Source organism: Haemorhous mexicanus, chromosome 9, assembly GCF_027477595.1.
Source record: "Haemorhous mexicanus isolate bHaeMex1 chromosome 9, bHaeMex1.pri, whole genome shotgun sequence".
Lineage (NCBI taxonomy): Eukaryota > Metazoa > Chordata > Aves > Passeriformes > Fringillidae > Haemorhous > Haemorhous mexicanus.
This window is the reverse complement of record NC_082349.1, coordinates 28,569,166-28,587,034: the sequence shown is the minus strand read 5'-3', so window position 1 is coordinate 28,587,034 and position 17,869 is coordinate 28,569,166. Positions and strand designations below refer to the sequence as shown.

General features: G+C 52.4%; 1 protein-coding gene across 1 annotated transcript in view; it reads left to right on the top strand.

The window, feature by feature from the left end:
* Positions 1-1,038: 1,038 nt before the first annotated feature.
* PRRX1 (paired related homeobox 1) overlaps positions 1,039-17,869 on the top strand; it is a 41,033-nt gene continuing 24,202 nt past the window's right edge. Inside the window, exon 1 of the mRNA XM_059854691.1 lies at positions 1,039-1,533. Within this exon, the coding sequence (XP_059710674.1) occupies positions 1,293-1,533 (241 nt within the window). The 5' untranslated portion in view covers positions 1,039-1,292. The remainder of the gene's footprint in view (positions 1,534-17,869) is intronic.

The following is a 17,869-nucleotide window of genomic DNA, read 5'->3' as shown; positions in this document are numbered from 1 at the left end:
TACGCTCACACGCTTCTGTGCACATGCACAACTTGCCTCAAAGTTGGTTTTTTTTGGCCTTTCCACCTTTGTCTAGCCCCCCAAACTGGGCACAGCAGAGCTCTGCAGCCCTGCCCTGTTCATTTGGGTCTTTGAGACTGCAAAGGGTAAAGTAGGACCAGAGGAGGGGAGGCCTGAAAGCAAACTAATGATGGAAATGTCTCCTCCATGCCTGTGCCTTAATTAAATGCATGGAGAGGCTCGGGGAAGCACATCTGTTTTCAATCTGGAGCCCTTTGATGGCATCAAATGTTCTTTCCCCAGATCAGGGGGGATGGAAATTCTGGGCTGGCTGTGGCAGCTCGGAGCCCCGGCCGCAGCCGCCGGGAGCAGCGGCCCGCGCTGCCCGCGGCCCCGGTCCCTCGCCAGCCCCGCTGTGCCGGGCACGGCCCGAGGGCCACCACCTGTCCCCGGCCACAGGGGCCACCAGGGCCACCAGACCCTGCGGGGACCTCTGTGCTTGCCGGCCTGAGCAGCTCCGACTGTGTCCTCGGGGTTTTTTTTTTCTTTTTCCCCTTCCCTTCTGTTCTTTTCACTTTGCTCCCCTATTGCTCTGTTTCTCTCAATTCTCTGCTGCACTTTTCCTTCCTCTTTCGCTGTTTTTCCTCTTCCTTCCCTCTCTCCTGTTCGCACTTTCTCTTCCATTACCCTCGCTCACCTTTTCATCTGCATTTCTCATTTTCGCTGTTCCTCTCCTCACTCACTCCCAGGGCCGCGTCCACCCTCCCCTCCAGGTGCAGCGCCGGCCCACAAGGGAGGCCTGCCCAGCTCCCCCTTCGGCCGCGGGGCCCGCGCTGCCACCCCCGGCCCGGTGCCACGTCCCGGCGGGGCCCCGCGGGCCGCCCTCCCCCGGGTGCCCGGAGCCGCCCCCGCCGTTTGAAGTGCGGGGCGGAGGGGAGGGGAGGGCAGCGCAGGGGCGGAGGGAGCGGAGCCGGCGGCAGCGGGGGCGGAGGGACGGGGCGCACCCGCCCCAGCGGCCCCACAGCCGCCCTGCGCCTCTCGGCCGGCGGCAGCTCCCCGCGCCGCCGCCCCGGCGCCCCGAGCCGGCCGCCGCCTCTCCCCTCCGGCATGTTTTAAGCCCGGCCCTGCCCGCTCCCCTTCGGGCTTCCCTACCCGCCGCTGCCGTCGGGTCCCGTCCCGCTCGCCCCGCTCTGCTCCTCGCTACTCCCCCCCTGGAAGCGCCGGCGGCTGGGGGGGCGCGGGGGCGGTGGGCGCCCGCGGGGGGCGAGGGCAGAGAAGCCCCGCTCGGCACCATGGCGTCCAGCTATGCCCACGCCATGGAGAGGCAGGCCCTGCTGCCCGCCCGCCTCGACGGCCCCGCCGGCCTGGACAATTTACAAGCCAAGAAGAACTTCTCCGTGAGTCACCTGCTGGACCTGGAGGAGGCGGGCGACATGGTGGCCGCCCAGGCGGAGGAGGGCGGCGGCGAGCCCGGCCGGAGCTTGTTGGAGTCCCCCGGGCTGACCAGCGGTAGCGACACCCCGCAGCAGGACAGTAAGTGCGGGGGCATCCTCCCCTTCCATCTCTCGCCGGGGCAGCCGCGGCGGGCGGTGCCGGCTCCGAGGGGGCTCCGCTGGTGCTTAGCCCCGCATCCCCCGCTCCCCGAGCCGCCCTTCCCTGCCGTGCAGGGAGCCCCGGCGGAGTCGGCACCCGCCGCAGTGTGAAAACCCTTGTGTTCCCCCAGCCGCGTCCCGGCGAAGGGGCGGCCTGCCCTTCGCCGCCGCGCCCGTCGGGTCCGGTGCCGCGGCTCCTGCACCCTGCGGGGAACCGGAGAACATCCCGGGGAGCAGGAGCGGGCAGGATCGGGCCCGCCGGCTCGGCCCCCTCGTCATTCCTTGCCGGGGTACGCTGAGAACGGCGCTTGGCTGGACGGGGCGAGGCGCGGTAGGCGTTGAGCATCCATCCGTCCATCCCATCCATCCGTCCGCCCGTCCGGCCCGTCTCAGCGGGCACGGCGCCGTGGTTAGCGGGACACCGGGAGGCTGCTCAGGGATCTGGATGGGGTCTGGACCATCCTCCGGTGCCCTGCCGGGAGCGCCGGGGCTCGCCAGCAGCCCGAGGGTGCGTGCGCGGCTCTCGAGTACAGCCGCGGGTTGCCGCTCCCCCGAGCCCCGCTTCTCGCCGATCCGGGTGGGCAGGGCCGGACAGGGCAGAGCGGTCTCTGAGCTTCCCATCCTGAACAGTCCGAGCTCGCAGCTCGAGTAGCCGTGGCCCAGCGGCCGTGGGCAGCGGGATGGGCGCCGGCTTGCGCGGCGTTTTCCAAGCGCCGCGTGTTGTTTTCCCAGGGCAGCGCTGTCAGAAAGGCTGAGGGGGCTGTGCAGGGTCAGTAACCCCCCTTTAGCCGCTCTCTGTTAAAATAATTACATCCCCGGCCGCCGGGAGTTCCGTGGGGGTCCGGGCTGGCCGCGGCTGCGGACACGGGCTCGCTTCCGAGGGCGCTTCCCGGAGAAAAACGGGGAAAAAACAACCAAACGGAACGAGAAGCGAACGAAAATGCCATTTTCAATTTTCATTCGCTTTTCGATTTTTTTTATTGGTTTAGTTTTCTGTGGGTTTTTTTTCCCCCGGCGGAGCCGCCTCCGACCCTCTTTTCTCCGTGGATCCGACGTGGTTTTCTCGGTATTCCGAAGGAAACCGAGCTGGGGAAGGGGGAAGCCTTCCCAAAAGCAGCCGCTCCTTGCAGAAGCGCCCGTGGGATGCCCGGGCTCGGCCCGGCCGGATGCGTTCCCGGCGGGGAGCATCCTCCAGGAGCGCGCTCGGAACGGAGCGAGGGAGCGCGGCTGCCGGAGCGGCTCCTCTGCTCCCCCGAGAGCCGCATCCACCGCCGCTGGGACGTGACTTAAAAATATTTCCCTTCCCAGGACCCGAAAAACTACAATTTCTGACTCTAAAGGTGTGTATTGTAGTGGGGAAAACAGTGATTGCGGCTGCCCCTGGTTCAACTCCTTGAGCCGCTGGAGAATCCACAAGATATCGGATGCAGGCAACTTTTTTTTACCTCTGCTCTCTACCTAATTTAGTTTATCATATTTTATTTGGATTTACTCCTGATTTACTCCTGATGTTGCTCCTTGCCAACTGCGAGCTCGGTCAGTGTGGAAAAGGAGGACAGCGTTTCCCCAATACTCACCTTGTTCTTAAAGCATTAAAAAAAAAAAAACAAACAAAAAAGCAGTCCAAGGGCTTGTTTTCTAGCCAGCACTGCTGAGCAGGGACAAAACTACAGCTTCAAATAATTTAGAAATTCTCTGAATGCTGTAAAAGTTTTAATACCGTTGCGGTGAATTAGAAAGTTTTAGAAGTATTCTAAAGTAAGCAACGACCACAAAAAAAGAAAGGGAGAGGAATAAATTCCACCAGGTTTATTGGGCAGAACTGTCATCTGGGCTTTCTGGCTCTCTCATGGATGCATTTAGCACATCCCGGGAGTCTCTGTGCCTCAGTTTCCCTACCTGCTGTGTGTGCTCTGTGAAGTGTGAGCAATCCATGCAGGAAAGGGACTGTGCTGGAGCTGGAAGTGCAGCAGAGATAGGAGCTTTTCTCAGCGAAAAATGAGAACTGGTTCAGTGGAAAAGCTAACACAGGGCTCAGTTACTCTCCATGTTTTTAAGTGAGAAAAGGTAAAAGCCGTTTGAAGAAATTGTGGATTTCTCAAGAATACTAAAAATGTTCTTCCAGCCTGAAGGACAATCAGCTGGTCTGCCACTGATTTTTGTTCCAAACTGAAGTGAAAAACCAAATTATTGGAGCTGGTTTTGTAAACAAAAGTTAAGAAGTTTGATGCAGAAATTACAAAAGGTTTTGTTTGGATGTTTGAAATTGAAGGAAATACTTCACCACTGTTTTATTTGAGAGAGATTTAGGATAAAACATTTCTCTTATTAAAAAGAAAAAAACCATTCCCGGGAGTAACTGTGATTGTAATATTTGCAGGGAGAGCTGTCCGTGGGTTAAGGAGCTGAGTTTGCAGCAGTGCTGCAGAGCTGTCATCCTGACCAAGTTCACTTCAACTCGTAGCTCTGAACACCTTACCCTAAAACCTGATGAACATCAGGGCAAACCTCCCTGCCTCTGCTGCTTGGCTGGGAGGGCTTTGCAATCCCAGTTCCAATTTGTCACAAAATAACCTGTTAAGATAAAACCAACTCTTGCTGTGGTTGCACAGCTTTCGTTAACTCCAGCTAAAGCTGGGATGAAAATGCTGAGTTGAAGGGATCCCCTAAACTTCCCAGAAAAGGCAATGATCTCCTCTTGCTTTTGTGCCCTTTGAGGGTGACAGAAACCTGTCACTTGCCTGTGGGTTCCCAAAGCTTGTGGCTCTAGAGTAATCCTCAATTATTGTTTGGGGTTTTTTTCAGATGGGCATTTTTTACTTCTGCATGGGTTTTTTTTTTGCTTGGTTTGTTTGAGGCGCACTGTTTATGGCTCATAAAATGGTGTGGAGAAAGCATGAACAGCAAAAGAAAAATTGTTACGCTGGGATTTCTTTTGTAAGGAGTGAATAAACTGTGCTCCAGTCCATTGCATGCTCAAGTTCTGTGTTTTGGGGGTCTTGCTGTCCTTTAATCCCTCTTATCAGGCTGATTCACAATTAAAGCTGGGCACAGGCTGCCTGAGTCCCCCCATGATTTTTTTCCTGTCCCAGTGAGCATCGTGACTCCTCAGTGCTGCTGCTCCTTCTCAAGGAAATCCCAGAAGTCCTGCTGGGACAAGGTGAGTGAGTTCCTCTGCTCAGGCAGGGCATCGCTGTGCCTTCAGCCCCTCTGCGCTGGCAGCAGATTGAGGAAAGGCTTTTTCAGCTTTCTCACTCTTGGATGATGGGGCTTGTCACCCCAGGATTTTGTACAGGTGAGAAATAGGTGTTATTTCAAGAAAGGACTGGCAGATTCAGGGAGGGTTGAGCATGGCTGCTTGCTGCAGCAGTGTTTGGAGGCAGCGTCCGGCTCAGGGAGCCGCCAGTCACAGGCTGGAAGGATGAGCTGGGGCAGGGATCTCTCCCTTGCTGCCTGGGCTTAAACCCTCTGACTGCTGTTCCTGGCTGTCTGAAACAGCATCCTGAGCTGGAGGACTTGGAGTCTGTTCCCACATGGCTGTTCATTTTGCCTTAATTGCCTCTTTTTATTGAGAACAAGTGAGGTTGCTGCAGGAGTAAAAGAGAGTGTCTAAGTACTGAATTGTCTGTGCTTCTGTGCCTCCCCATTCTTCACCAGAAGAAATTATAAAAAGAGGTGGAAAAGCTCTGCCACTGCTTGGAAATGTGGAATGCAGTTCCTTGGGCTGCTGAGTTGCTGAGGACAAAGGCAAGAAGAAGCACCTGGGACATCTGCAGGGTCTGCTTTGCAAACCTCTGCTTTATCTTGGAGTGTTGAGCATCTCTTTTGTTAGTAAATCACAGCCCTTATTCCCAGAGTCCGTAGACAGGAGATGTGCAACCAATAGATAGAAGAGGGGAAAACTGATTAAACCCAGGAGTTTTCTTCCTGTCTTGTCTTGCTGATGGACAGAGAGTCTTGGGGCAGCAGCTGCTGCTGGTGTCCCCCGGTTACAGCGGCGTGAGCCGGGCAAGCCGCTGGCGCCTCGGTGCCCACCAACAACAGCGAATCTTCCTCAAGAAACACTCTCCAGAGTTCTCCTCTTCCAGAAACCGATGTAGGAAAAGCCAGAATCAGATTATTGCCATTTTTAAGGTGCTTGTTGTAAATTATCTGCCTGAAAAACGCAGTTCTTGGTCGGCAGCATCTTTGCGCGTGCCGGTTTTACTGCGCGTATCCTCGAGGCTTTGACGAGATCTCGCTTGACTAAAGGTTGAGTAACAGAGAACTAACACCAAGCAGTTGTTAGAAGTTTGATGAACTCCTTTCCATATATGTTCCTTGGGCATATCTGTCTAATTTTGGCCTCAGGCTGGCAGACGTGTGGTTATTGCAGCGACTGTCGCGGTGTCAGTTTTCTTACATCCCTGAATCCTGCAGTTTGAAGTGCAAAAGCGTTTTGTGTTTGTTGTGTAAATTTCTGCAGCTTCTGGACAAAGACAGAAGATGGACATGTGGCTCTGCCACATATCTGGACTCTTAAAAAAGAAAAGGCGCAAGAAAATAAACGAAAGTGGTCAAGGTACTGTTATTAACAAAGAAAAAAGAACCATGTGAATTGTAGAGGAGGGAGCTGGCTCTGTTTGGGAGTGCTTTTCCTTTTGAGGGGTGAAAAGAAACTTCTATTTGTTTGTGAATTTCACTTTTTTTTTTTTGATCATAATCAGTTTTGCTTCCTGGTTCTCATGGTCTCATAATTTGCTGATGGTATTTGTGTTTTCAATCCATCCACTCAGAGCTTCCAACTTTTTAATTTGAAAAAGATTTTGCCAAAGGTTTTTACTTTCCCTCCTTCCCCCCTTAATGTAATGAAAACATTTCCATGAAAATTAGATTTTGAAATCTCTCATAAAACTGAAAGGTTTGGTCTAAACTGCTCGAATGCTTTTAATGAACATCAGCTTTCTGTCATCTGCACTGAGTTTCCACTGCTAGCCGGTCGATTTTCCATCTTTTTGATGATGTATAAAGCAGTGATTGCATGGGAAAATATTATCTCAGGGTTAATTTGTGCAGGCCTTACTCACACGAGTCATTGCATGTGATTCAATGGACCACTTATGTGTGTGCCATTGAAGACCTGACCAGCAGCCTTGAGTCATGCAAAAAAGGTCTTTTTTCGTCCAGTGGAGTATTTTTGTGCGGGCATGGAGCGGTTTTGCTGTCTGCAGTCGGGAGCTCGATCCTTTTTCCTCTCGGCAGAAGTGCAGAATGCGTCAAAATCTGTGATGTGAGGGAGCCTGAAAGGAAAAGAGCAAGAGCCCAGACAGAGCAAAAGCAGGAGGGGCTGGGAGAGTTGGGTCTTTGACAAGGCAGACACAGAATTACAGGGCTGTAATTCCTTCAAGGATGTATTTTTATTTTTCCCCCCGGTAACCGAGTTGACTCCCATGGTTTTTGACATCACCAAAATGACTTGATGGGATTATAGGTGTTTATTCCTGGTTGGGAGTTGTTTATGATATATTTAATCGTTTTTGAAGCCCATATTAAGTAGCCCTGAGGGAGCTGTGTTCCTGCTGGGCCTCTGTTGCATAATGAAGTACATCACGAATATTTACCAAGTGTCACAATATTCCAGCCTTGGGCCTCTGTTTCTGGGGAGGATGAATCACTGCACTGCTGCTTCCCCACCCTGCTCGCCTTTCCTAAAGGAGCCTTGGATTTTGGGGCGGATTGTGGAGATTTGAAGCGAGACCCATCACAGTCTGGCTGGAGGAGCTGTTGTCCATGTCTCTGATGTTTGAACTGACCTCTTGGCAGAAAGGCTTCAGCTTCTGCTTGGGTGGTGGAGCAGGTTTTTAGTCTGGTTCCCCCAAGAAAAACCTGTTGTTTGGTTGCTGCATGTGGGAAATATCTTCAGAACTCCCTGGCTGCTCTGGTGGGAGAGCAGACAGCTCCAAGGAGGGGTGAAATGGCAGTCTGGAGGGCATGGAGAAGGATGGCAGCAGTGCCTCCTCCTGAGAGGGAGATGTAGCAGAAATCCAACCTCTTACCACCCACTGGAGATCTCTGTGGAGGCTCTGTGTTACAGACTCAGTGGAAACTCACAGGTGTAGGTGTAGGTGGCACTGGCCTTACAATGTAGGGATTTGTCCTTTGTCACCCTGTGTTGGGGCAGTTTTCCCATTGTCCAGGGCCAGCACAGCTGCCAGAGCTCCTCATCATCTCTGGGGCTTTTCAGCTATGATTGGTTTTGTGGAATTCCAGAATGGTTTGGGTTGGAGGGGCTTTAAAGATCATCCATTTCCAATCCTGACACCTTCCACCATCTCAGGATGCTGCCAGCCTTGTCCAGTCTATCCTTGGACACTTCCAGGATCCAGAAGCAGCCACAGCTTCTCTGGGCAACCTGTGCCAGGGCCTCACAGGGAAAAAAATCCATCCATTTCATTCCTTAGCTGGAAATAATTTGAAGTTTTTCACGGCCCTGCTCACCTTTGCATTGTAAACGTAGGTTTGCCCTGGAAATCTGTGCTGTGTTCCTAATCAATGTTTCTTTTCCTGCCCTGCTCCTGCTGGGCCCAGCTGATCCCTGGAAGATGTTGTGAGGTGATGATGGGAGCTCAGCAGAGCTGCCATGCCTGTCTGCTGGCACTTTGGGGGCATCACTTAAAGAGAAGTTTCTTTCAGGTGAGAGTGTCTGGAGGATTCTGGCTGAGAAGGGAAGGGAGCAGTGGTGCTGAAGCTGAGGGCCACCTCCTGCAGTGGAAAGCATCTGCAAGGATGAGTGTGGGAAGGCCAAGAGGGAAGAGAGGCCTGATGAGCAAGCCAGGGAGCATCTAATTCAGCTAACATAGCGTTCTGGGCTCCTCTCTCACCTCCAGGGGCCGAGAAAAGGTTACACCACTGTTTAGAGCACTGTCCCAGACAGTCTGGATTTCATACGTGCCCATGTGAAGCGAATGTTTGCCTTGGGGTGGCAGCCCAGGACATCCTGGTGCCTCGTGTTCCTGGAAGGGAAGGGTAGATGAAAGGCAAAGGGAGCCAGCTGCACTCTTAACAAATCACTACATCCTATTGCAGCATCCAGTTCGTATTCCACCCAAATTTTCCCCCATTCTGGCTAGAGAAATTTTCCTACAGGAGAAGCTCCAGCCAGTCAGCAAGACTGCTGGGCAGGGCAAACTTCCAAAGAGACGCTCAGGATCTGGCTGGGACCCTCTCCACGTCTTGATGAGCTGCTCAGGCAGCACAACTGCTTTTGCACCGAGAGCTGGAACTCATCAGCAGCTTGGGGACGCTGCTTCCTGCTCTGAGCCCACCAGCGGATGAACTTCTCCTCTGGCCTCCTTGACCAAAGCAAAATCCAAGTTCCCCTTGGTCCTGCCAGTCTGGGGTAAGAGGGAATTGCCAGCAGCAGCTGCTGAGTGGGTAGGCTTGGGAAAGGAAAATGGAATCAGGCTCTGAAGGGAGCAGCAGGGCACTGGGATCAAAGCAGGGTGCCTGGTGCTGATGGAGCAAGGGTGGGTGGCTGCAGAAGGCAGCATCCAAGCAGCTTCCAGCCCTCTCAGTGAAGGTGCTGGAGCAGTGAAGGTTGAGGTTTTGAGCTCACGGGGGCCTGGAGTGCTCTGTGTGCTCTGGGCTTTGTTGCTCTGCTGAGTGAGTGGTGGCAAAGCTGGGCTGAGCTGCAGCCCGTGTGCCAGCAAGGCTCTCAGACCTGCTCTGTGCCTCTGGAAATCATCTTCTTTTTTGGAAGTGTCACTAATATGATCCATATTTGTTTAAAAAAAAAAAAAACAAACCAACAAACCAGAGATGCTTGCAGCTTTCAAAGAGCTGTCACTTCTCCCCGTGTCAGCTCAGCCGCGGCGGGGCTTGGCGGGGATGGATTGGACTTAAAAGGGAAAAGTGCCTGAGCCGTAACAGTGAAAACAGAGTGTTAATGCTCTGGGGCTGCTGCTGCAAAGGGCTGGTCCTGCTGGTGGCTCTGCAGGCAGCTCCTGTCCCCACCGTGCCTGGGCTGATTTCCCATCAAGCTTTAGAGTCCTCTCCCTGCCTTGTGGCCCGAAGTGCTGGTAGCGCTTCGTGCTGATCGTCCTGCCAGCAGCATCACCTGTACCCTGGGTGGAGGGCACAGGGCAGGGGTTTGTGAATCCAGCACAGAGTTCCTGCTCGGGGTGCATGGTTCCTGTGAACCAGGAAGGCTGGAGACCAGGATGTGTCCCAGGGCACACTGGCTGTAGGCACGGGCTGCTAGCTCTGTCTGTCCAGGGCCGAGTACTTGAGCTTGTCAGAGGAAATGTGTTGGTGATTTTACACTCAGGGAGAGGAAAAAGCTCTCAAGACCAGCCCAGAGCCAAGCTCTGCATCCTACTGCCTTTACTGTGACTGCTGATGGGACTCTGTCCGTGTTTGTCCAGGGGAGCTGAGGTGGGGTTGGAAGCACAGTGTGGGTTTGATGCACACACAGCAGGCAGCCCCTGCTCTGTGTGTTCCCCAGGCACTGAGGGCTGCTCCACTTGGGAGAACTGCAGGGCAGGTTTTTAGGGTCAGGTGTGTGCTGATGTAGGGAGCAGCCTACCCAGAAAAGGGTTGCACCCAAACTCTCAGTTGGAACAGAAGGGCTTTTCTCCCTCCAGACATCAGACCAGATGACCCAGCCTGTCTTTTGTTGCTCAAATACACCTTTGTGTGTTGGCCACAGAATCTTGAGGTCTGTTTTACTCTATACTCCCTGCCATAACTTGACCAGGATCACCTTGCCATGCCTCCAGTTTTCCTACCAATATAACTGGGTACAACCCTGAGCCCTAATTAGGGGCTTTGGAATTTTCTGGTTATGTGTGTTATGTAAGAGCTTGGCTTAAAGAGCAGTTTGGGAAGATTCTCCTCTTCCTGCGCCATCCCCAGCAAACTGCTATTCCATCTGCTTGTCTTTGTGGAGTTAACATTGAGAATATCTCCTTCCAAGACCTCAGCAGGGTTTGCTCCGGCAGGGACCCCACCTGATGCTCCTGAGTGCACCCCATGCCCTTGGGGCCAGAGCTGTTTGCTGTGTGCACCCACCCATGGGCTGGGATGGCTTTCAGGTTTAGATTTCTGCACATGGATGTGAATCTCCTGGACATCTTGGGGTGCCTGGGCTCTCCACAAGCCCAAGGGATGCAAGGAGCAGCACGTGCTGATCAGCTGGAAGGTCCCTGGAGTGTTTGGTGGCAGGCAGTGAAATTCCCAGCGGCTGGTTGGGATGGTCACACTCTTTTTCTTGGCTACAGCCTGCTCTTGAATGTTTGGCCAAAAAAGATCGTTACTTAGAGTTTGTTTCATTTGGAAAACTTCTGATACGTGTCATGGAAACTAGGAGGACTGCTCAGGAATAAGTGCTTGCAGCACTATGCTTGTTTGTGATTTGTTTTTCATTGTTTCCCCTCAATTTTTTTAAAAAAGAAATCAACTAATCAGTAAAAAGAAACAATCACCTGTGATTTAGGAGAGGGATCTCTCATTGTAAATAATAAATTAGTGTCAGGAGACCAGGCAGACAGAATGGTTGATGAATATCCTGCAGGCTGAAAGTTGTTTATCAAGCCTGTTTGAAGACTTATGACTAACAAGCTCATTTACAGAGCTTGGAGTCTGTTCATGAGCCGTTCTCCAGCTGGGAGGATGTGGGAATCATCAGAAAATGTATTCACAAGTTACTCGATCATTTAAAAAAACGATCAAACAAACAAAGACTGGGTTTTGGAAGGGAGCTGTAAATTCCTCTTTCCCCCCTACTGGGTTTTTGAGGCATTCCCGTTAGGAAAATGCAGGGCCTGGAGAAGAATGCAGAACCCCACACTGCTCACTAATGACCTATTTTGGTGCAAAGCCTCCTGCTCAAAGCCCTGCCACCAGCCAAGGCCTCCAGCTGCGGGGGAGCTGCTCCCCCACGGGAGCCCTGGCAGGGTGGATCCCTCTGTCTCCACCAGGGATTCCCAGTGGAGAAGTTGGCCTTGCGGGGGAAGAGGTTGCCCATGCTCCTCTGGTGAGATCACAGAGATTTCCCCATGTCACAGTGCAGTGTTTCTCCCTGGAAAGGAGGGCAGCACGGGATCTGGGATGAGCTGGGAGCAGAGGCTCCCTTGGAGCGCTGTGGATCCATTGCCTTTTGTAAATCTGCTTGTCTGGCCTTGGACCAGCTCTCCTGCTCAATGCAGAACACCACATCTTTATGAGAGGCAGATGTTTTTCACCCCCAGCATGTCCTACAGCTTTGCCTTGTTTGTGGGGCATCCTCTCCCTGTGCTGCTCGGCCCTGGGGAGGGCTCCAGGTGGGCTCTGTGTGTCAAGAAGGTGCAAACTGAGTCCAGAAGAGTCCAGAGAAGAGATAAAAAGAGCTCTGGCTCCAGTTTAGAAGGAAAGAAGAGGTGCTCAGGCTCAAGTAAAAACTGATTTCCAAGCCCACCAACTGCCATTGCAGATGTGAGGCAGTAGGGCAATTGTCCCAGGTCTAGAGAGGGTAAGGAAACCTTGGAAGAGATTTCCTTGGAAGGAAACCTTGTTGAGACTTCATCACGGATCTGATGGAGACAAACAAGGAATAAACAGCATACAGCTCATCCTGCCTTGGGAAGGGATCCTCCCAAGTTTCAGTGGCTGCATGACTTTAGTGGGAAGTTATTTAATCCTGAGATTCTCTGAATTTCCCCCACATTCCAGGCAGGGTGCTGTGCTGTGTTCAGCTGGGATGCCTGTGGGGCAGGGGGCACCCATGGAGCTGAGTGTGGATGGGGAAGGGTCACAGTCACTGGATGGAATGATGGAAAAGAACAACTAGGATAATAACGTAGCAGGAAAACCAACCCAGAAAGCTGCCCTTCATTACTCTGGACAGATGAAGACAGATCTTTGTGCATTTTGTGTGTTCCTCTGAGAAGAGAGCTGATGTCTGGAGGAGGTTACAGCCAGCAAATGAAGGGGTGCCTTGTTCTGGGGGGGGGTTGAAGAGCTCTGTGTGGAGATGGGTGCTGAATCCTGGTTTTCTTGCTCCCTGTTCTCCCTGCCTCTCTTGCTACACCCATGGTGCTGCTCCCCAGGAATCCTCAGAAGGACTTTGCTCGCTGCTCTGCTTCCCTGATCTCCGCTCTGAGTGGGAGCACTCTAGGTTGTGTGATGGATCACTGTCCCTTTTGGGCCACAAAGTGGCAAGGGTTCTTCCAGACACTCGTGATGATGGAGTGAAATCCACATTTCTGTGACTTTCTAGGTAGAAGCCTTTCTCCTCCCTGCCTTTAATCCATCAGAGAAAGGTGGAATGAGAGCCAGTGGCTGGGAGCACAAGCCAGACATGCATTCAGAGGAGGTAGGAAATGCATTTTTTAGCTGTGAGATGCTGTGTGATCACTAGAAATAACTCCAAAGGAGAGCGCTGGCTGCTGCATCCATGAATGTCTGGAAGCCCTTTTGGAAGAGCCGCTTTTGTCAGCCATGAATTATTGGTCTCACCAGTGGGGTAACTGGGTGAAATGCTATGGCTGAGTCTCACACAGCAACTGGAGAGCTCAGCTTGGGCTGAGGGATGGGAGATGTGCTGCAGGGATGTTCCTGCCAGGAAATCAGGACACAGGACCAGATGGAGAGCACAGATCCACTTGGTACGAGTCTGTTTACAGGTTTGAACCAAAACATTGTGAGAAACACAACAGGAAAGCAATGTCCTCATCTCTGATCCTAACTCAGGCCCTTATGTGAGCCAGCTGCCTCACATTTATGGGACAGTCCCCTCTCCAAAATCCCAAATCTCCAAAATCCCACTGTTAGGAATAACAGAGATAGGAAAGCCTCTGCAGGGCTGTGAAGGGCAAACATCAGCCATGGGAATAGCCCAACTTTCTCTTGTATTTCAGGACCTCTTTGGAGTTAACTGCAGCTCTGAAGGCAGCAGGCTGTTGTGTGTGATTTCTCCTATTTCTGGCCAGGTTGAGGCTCTGAGTGAGTGGTGTCTCCTGTAGCTGCAGCCCGCCAGCTTCGGGAAAAATGAGGAAAACAGGGAGAGCTGCAAATCTAATCAGTGGTGGGAAGAGGGATAAACGTGCTCAGCATCCTCGTGGGACAGAGCATCTCTGAAGTGGTGGGGTGAGCTCCCTGGGGAGGTCAGAGGTGGCTGTGCAGGGCTGGCACCAAGGCAAGGGAGCAGGAGGGTTTGCAGGGTTGGGATGATCAGAGCAGTCACCCATCCCCTGGTCCACACTCTGCTGTGCATTCAGTTGTCACCAGCAGGGAAAGAGCTGCTAAACCAGAAATGCCCAAAGAGCTGCAGAGGGGCAGCTCTTCCAGGAAGGTTCATGAAACAAAGCCCTCATGGCTGGTTCCCTGCTCCACCACTGAGCCCATGGCAATGGGAGCCTTTCTCCACCTGGCTGGTGTGGTCTTTTTCCAGCCCCAAAGCTCAGTGTTTGTGGACATGTGGTCATGGATGTGCTGCTGGCCAAGGAGTGTGGAGTTGTGGAGGTTTCCAAATGTGCTCTGTTCCTAGAAGGGACAGTGAGGAAAAAATGTGCCAAGAAATGGTTTGGCAGTGGTTTGGTTTGGAGGAATTACACTTTCCTTCAGTATGATTAATAAAGGGGATGTGGGGGAAAGATCAAAATCATCAAACTGCTTTAAAGACTTTGCTGGGCTGAGCCATGTTCAAATCTCAGTCTGGGTGTGAAAAGTCAGGTGGTCTCTGAATTTGTCCCAGATCCTCCAAGCAGGATTCAGGGCTCTAAGTCAATCCTGGTGCCTCCCTAAGCACATGAGACCTGCCCCAGGCAGAGCCGTGGCTGCAGCTGCAGGGTGTTTGGTGCCACCATGTAGTGCCCACATACATCTTGTCACATGTCACAGCTGAGACAGGGACTGGGAGAATCCTGTTTGTCCTGTAGAGACCATCCCTGGAGACCACCATCGTCTTTGCCCAGCTCCTTCTGAAAATATGGTTTTTCACCTTGATGATCATCAGGAGGTACCACAAGGCAGGAATGGGAATAGGCTCATCCTTAACTCTCTGTGATGGGGATGGATTTTGCTCCAGGATGTGCACTGGCTGTTAATTCTGTTTTGGGGCATCTTTGTAAAGAGAAAAATTCTTGCACATCTGATGTGCAATAGAGGGGTGGGGACCTCTTGGGGAAAATGCCCACCCTGGCCTGGGCCAGTCCTGGTGCTTGTTTTGAGAGGGTTGAGATGATGCTGAACCCGCTGGAGTCAGGGATGTTGTCATTAGCTGACAGCAGAGGAGAGCTGGGGAGGCAGCACTGGTCTGTCCTCTAACAGTGTTGACAGTCACAAGAGCCAAAGAGAAGGGGACTTTCCTACCTAGAAGTTAGCCTGGCACTTCTCAAGTGAATTGCTTCTACATCAAGAAATACAGATCCTGTTCAAATGCAGCAGGCAGAGAACTTCTGTTAGTTCTAGCTGAATAGAGGAAGCCTTCTCCAAATTAAAGCAATTATGGACAAAGCAGATGCTTTGGGTAAATACTTTGTTTCTGTGGTTCATTTAAAAGCAGCATCTAAGTTGTAGGAATAAAAAAAAAGATTTTATAAGCCTCCAAAAATCAGGGTATCTCAGTTTGAAATCTCTTTTTTTTTTTCTCCCGGAGTTTGTGTGGTAGAACTTTTGAAGAAGTCAGCTCTGAACAGGTTTTCAAAATAGAGAGTTGAGAGCCATCGGTTGGTGCCAGTGCCCGGTGCCCCTGTGTGTTGGGGAAGGGATGCTGCTGCGGGAGGTGTGGGGAGATGCAGAGGGGTTTCTCTGTTATTTTGGTGCCATCTACTGGCCCAGGCCCTCAGGAAGGTCTGTGGCAGCGGGGACTGGAGCACGGATGGCCGGGGTGGGGTGGCCAGTGTCCGCCCAGGAGCGGGGGCTGCGTTCCCTCCCTGCAGGGCACACAGGTACAGTTGGTGCTGCACTCCCCATCGTCTCCAGCTCTGCTTTCCCCACGATTTATAGTTAAAACCACCAAAATCTGGAGCTTGGTCTGCTCAGTCAGCTCTTCCAGTCCTGGTCTTACCAGGAAGGTGAGGGGGATGTTATGTGAAGGTGGCAATGGGTGGCAGTGCTGCTCCTGCCGCTGTGCACCTCCAGGGATGCCCGTGGAGCAACCTGGGCTGAGCTCTGCTGGCTTTTCCTTTGCTTTGTTAGAGCAGCAGGGTGAGACTCTGGGTTCTTGGGTCTTGTAAAAGCTTGGGCTCACCCAGCTGCTTGGTCTTTGCTGCTGACATTAATAATACTCTTTCCTTTTACTGAGCCACCAGGTTTTCAAAAAACTAATAGGAGCTGAATTTCCTTCACTATTTCTGTTCAAATGATCAAAAGGTGGTTGAAATTGGCCAATTCCTCAAAAACTGCCATGAGATCAGAGGCAAAGAGCCTGTTGCATCGTAAGCATTTCCTCTGGTGAGCCAGCTGAAACCAGCTGGGAAAGCTGGGCTGCCCTTCTGGAAGGCACCTCGAGGGATTTGGGATTGGAGGGCACAGTCCAAAACACCCAGCTCCTGTGGGAGGCTGCTGTGAGCTCTGCCCCATGGCTTCTTCCCCATCGCTGCCTGTCTCCTGCTTGCCACACATTCCAGGCTGGCTTTGCTGTGCTGGTGGCCAGGCCAGCCCCGTGTGGCAGGTCCCTGAGGACAGGATGTCCTCTCTCTCTGTTGTGGCTGCTTCAAAGGGCCGAGGCGCGTCCTCGGCTCGCTTCGCTCCAGCGTGGCAAGCTGGACTTTGAGCAAGGCACAGCTCAGCCAGCACAGGGAGCAGGGAGGATGGGAAGCCAGGAGAGAGGAACAGATCTTTGGTGGGGTTTTCTAGGAGCTTTTCCCTCTTTTTTGATTTTGCAGTTTAAGGGCAAGACCCACAGCAGGAGATGGTGCAGGAGCAGCATCTCTGCTCTAGCAAACAGGAGGCATTTCCCCTCCTCTAACCCCTTTGGTTACTGTCAGTAGCAACTTTGAAACTGTTTGGGTTTCAAGCCTTTGACATTTATTTCCTTAATTCCTCTATTTCCTTATTTCCTCTGATGATTTGAGAGAAGTCAAAGCCCTTTCTGTGTGAAAACTGGAAGCGTGGGGAGTAGGTGAAAGTGAGGCAGGCTGGTCCCCAGTAACCAGGGCTGCCCCCTGGGGCAGGATACCCCAAAGCTGTCTGGGCAGTCGCAGGGATTTGGTGTTGTTTTGGGGCAGCCTGTTTCGGTCAGTGCTGATGGAGCTCTGGGGCAGATCTGTGATTAGGGTGGCCACAGGCACCCTTCTCTCTGGGGGAGTGCAGCAGCAGGGCTCCAAGGCAGGCACTGAGGATGGGTCCCCTGATTTGGGCCATAGGCTGGCAGGTAACCAGGAAAGGGTATAACCCATGTCCAGCACTGAGAGTTTTGGTGTTTTATCACCTCTGTGCCCCAGTGGTAGAGTCTATAAAACTGCCAGAGCGACTGAAAAACAAACACCTGACCAACAGAAGAGGTTTGTGGGAGAAACCTGTTGGTTGTATCACAGCCTGGGCTCAGCAAGCAAGAGGACTTGAAGTCAGCTGTGCATAAATGATAGTCTTTGGGAGTACTTTAGCTCCCCTGAGCAGAGTCCTGTTAGCCAGAACCAAATGTAACATTTGTTTTAGTAACTCATCCATCCTTCATCGGGGATGAGTTTTCCAGCTTAAAAGGAGATTTTAATCTCCAACTCCTGTAATGCTTCTAATGCTGAGACCTGATTCAGTTGAAATACAACTTGGGTTTACTTTGTGTGGAGACTTGGGGTTTTCTTCCTGTTGGTTTTGATTCAGGAAAGTGTCTCTGTTCATCGGGGGCACTTGAGCTGTGTGCTGAGTGGAAGCAGAGTGTGAGCTGGGAGCGGTGGGTGCCTCGCTGTGCGTGGGGCAGCATCCGTGGCAGCGGGTGACCGTGCTTTGATGAGCTCCTTCCCGTCAGAACTTGGCAAATAAAGCAGGATTCCAGGACATTCACTTGGTGATGTTGGCTTGGGAGAGTAAATTTAAAAAGCCTTTTTTTTTCCCTAGAGGACTCCAGGGTTTGTCTTCCAGGTTCTGCCCTATAGAAATTGCCATCTGACTTGTGCACCGGGAAATGGCTGTGATTTTCCTGTGCATTGTCTCAAGTTGGGTGTTTCAGCCTTTAGTTCTGTACCTCACTATGAGTGGCTAGAGCAACATCTGGCTCTGCAGGTGGGTTTAGTTGACACACTTCAGCTTTAAAAACAAAACCATTGACTAATGACAGGCCATTAGTGCCAGGATGCCAGCTTTTGCCTGGTTCCCCAGAC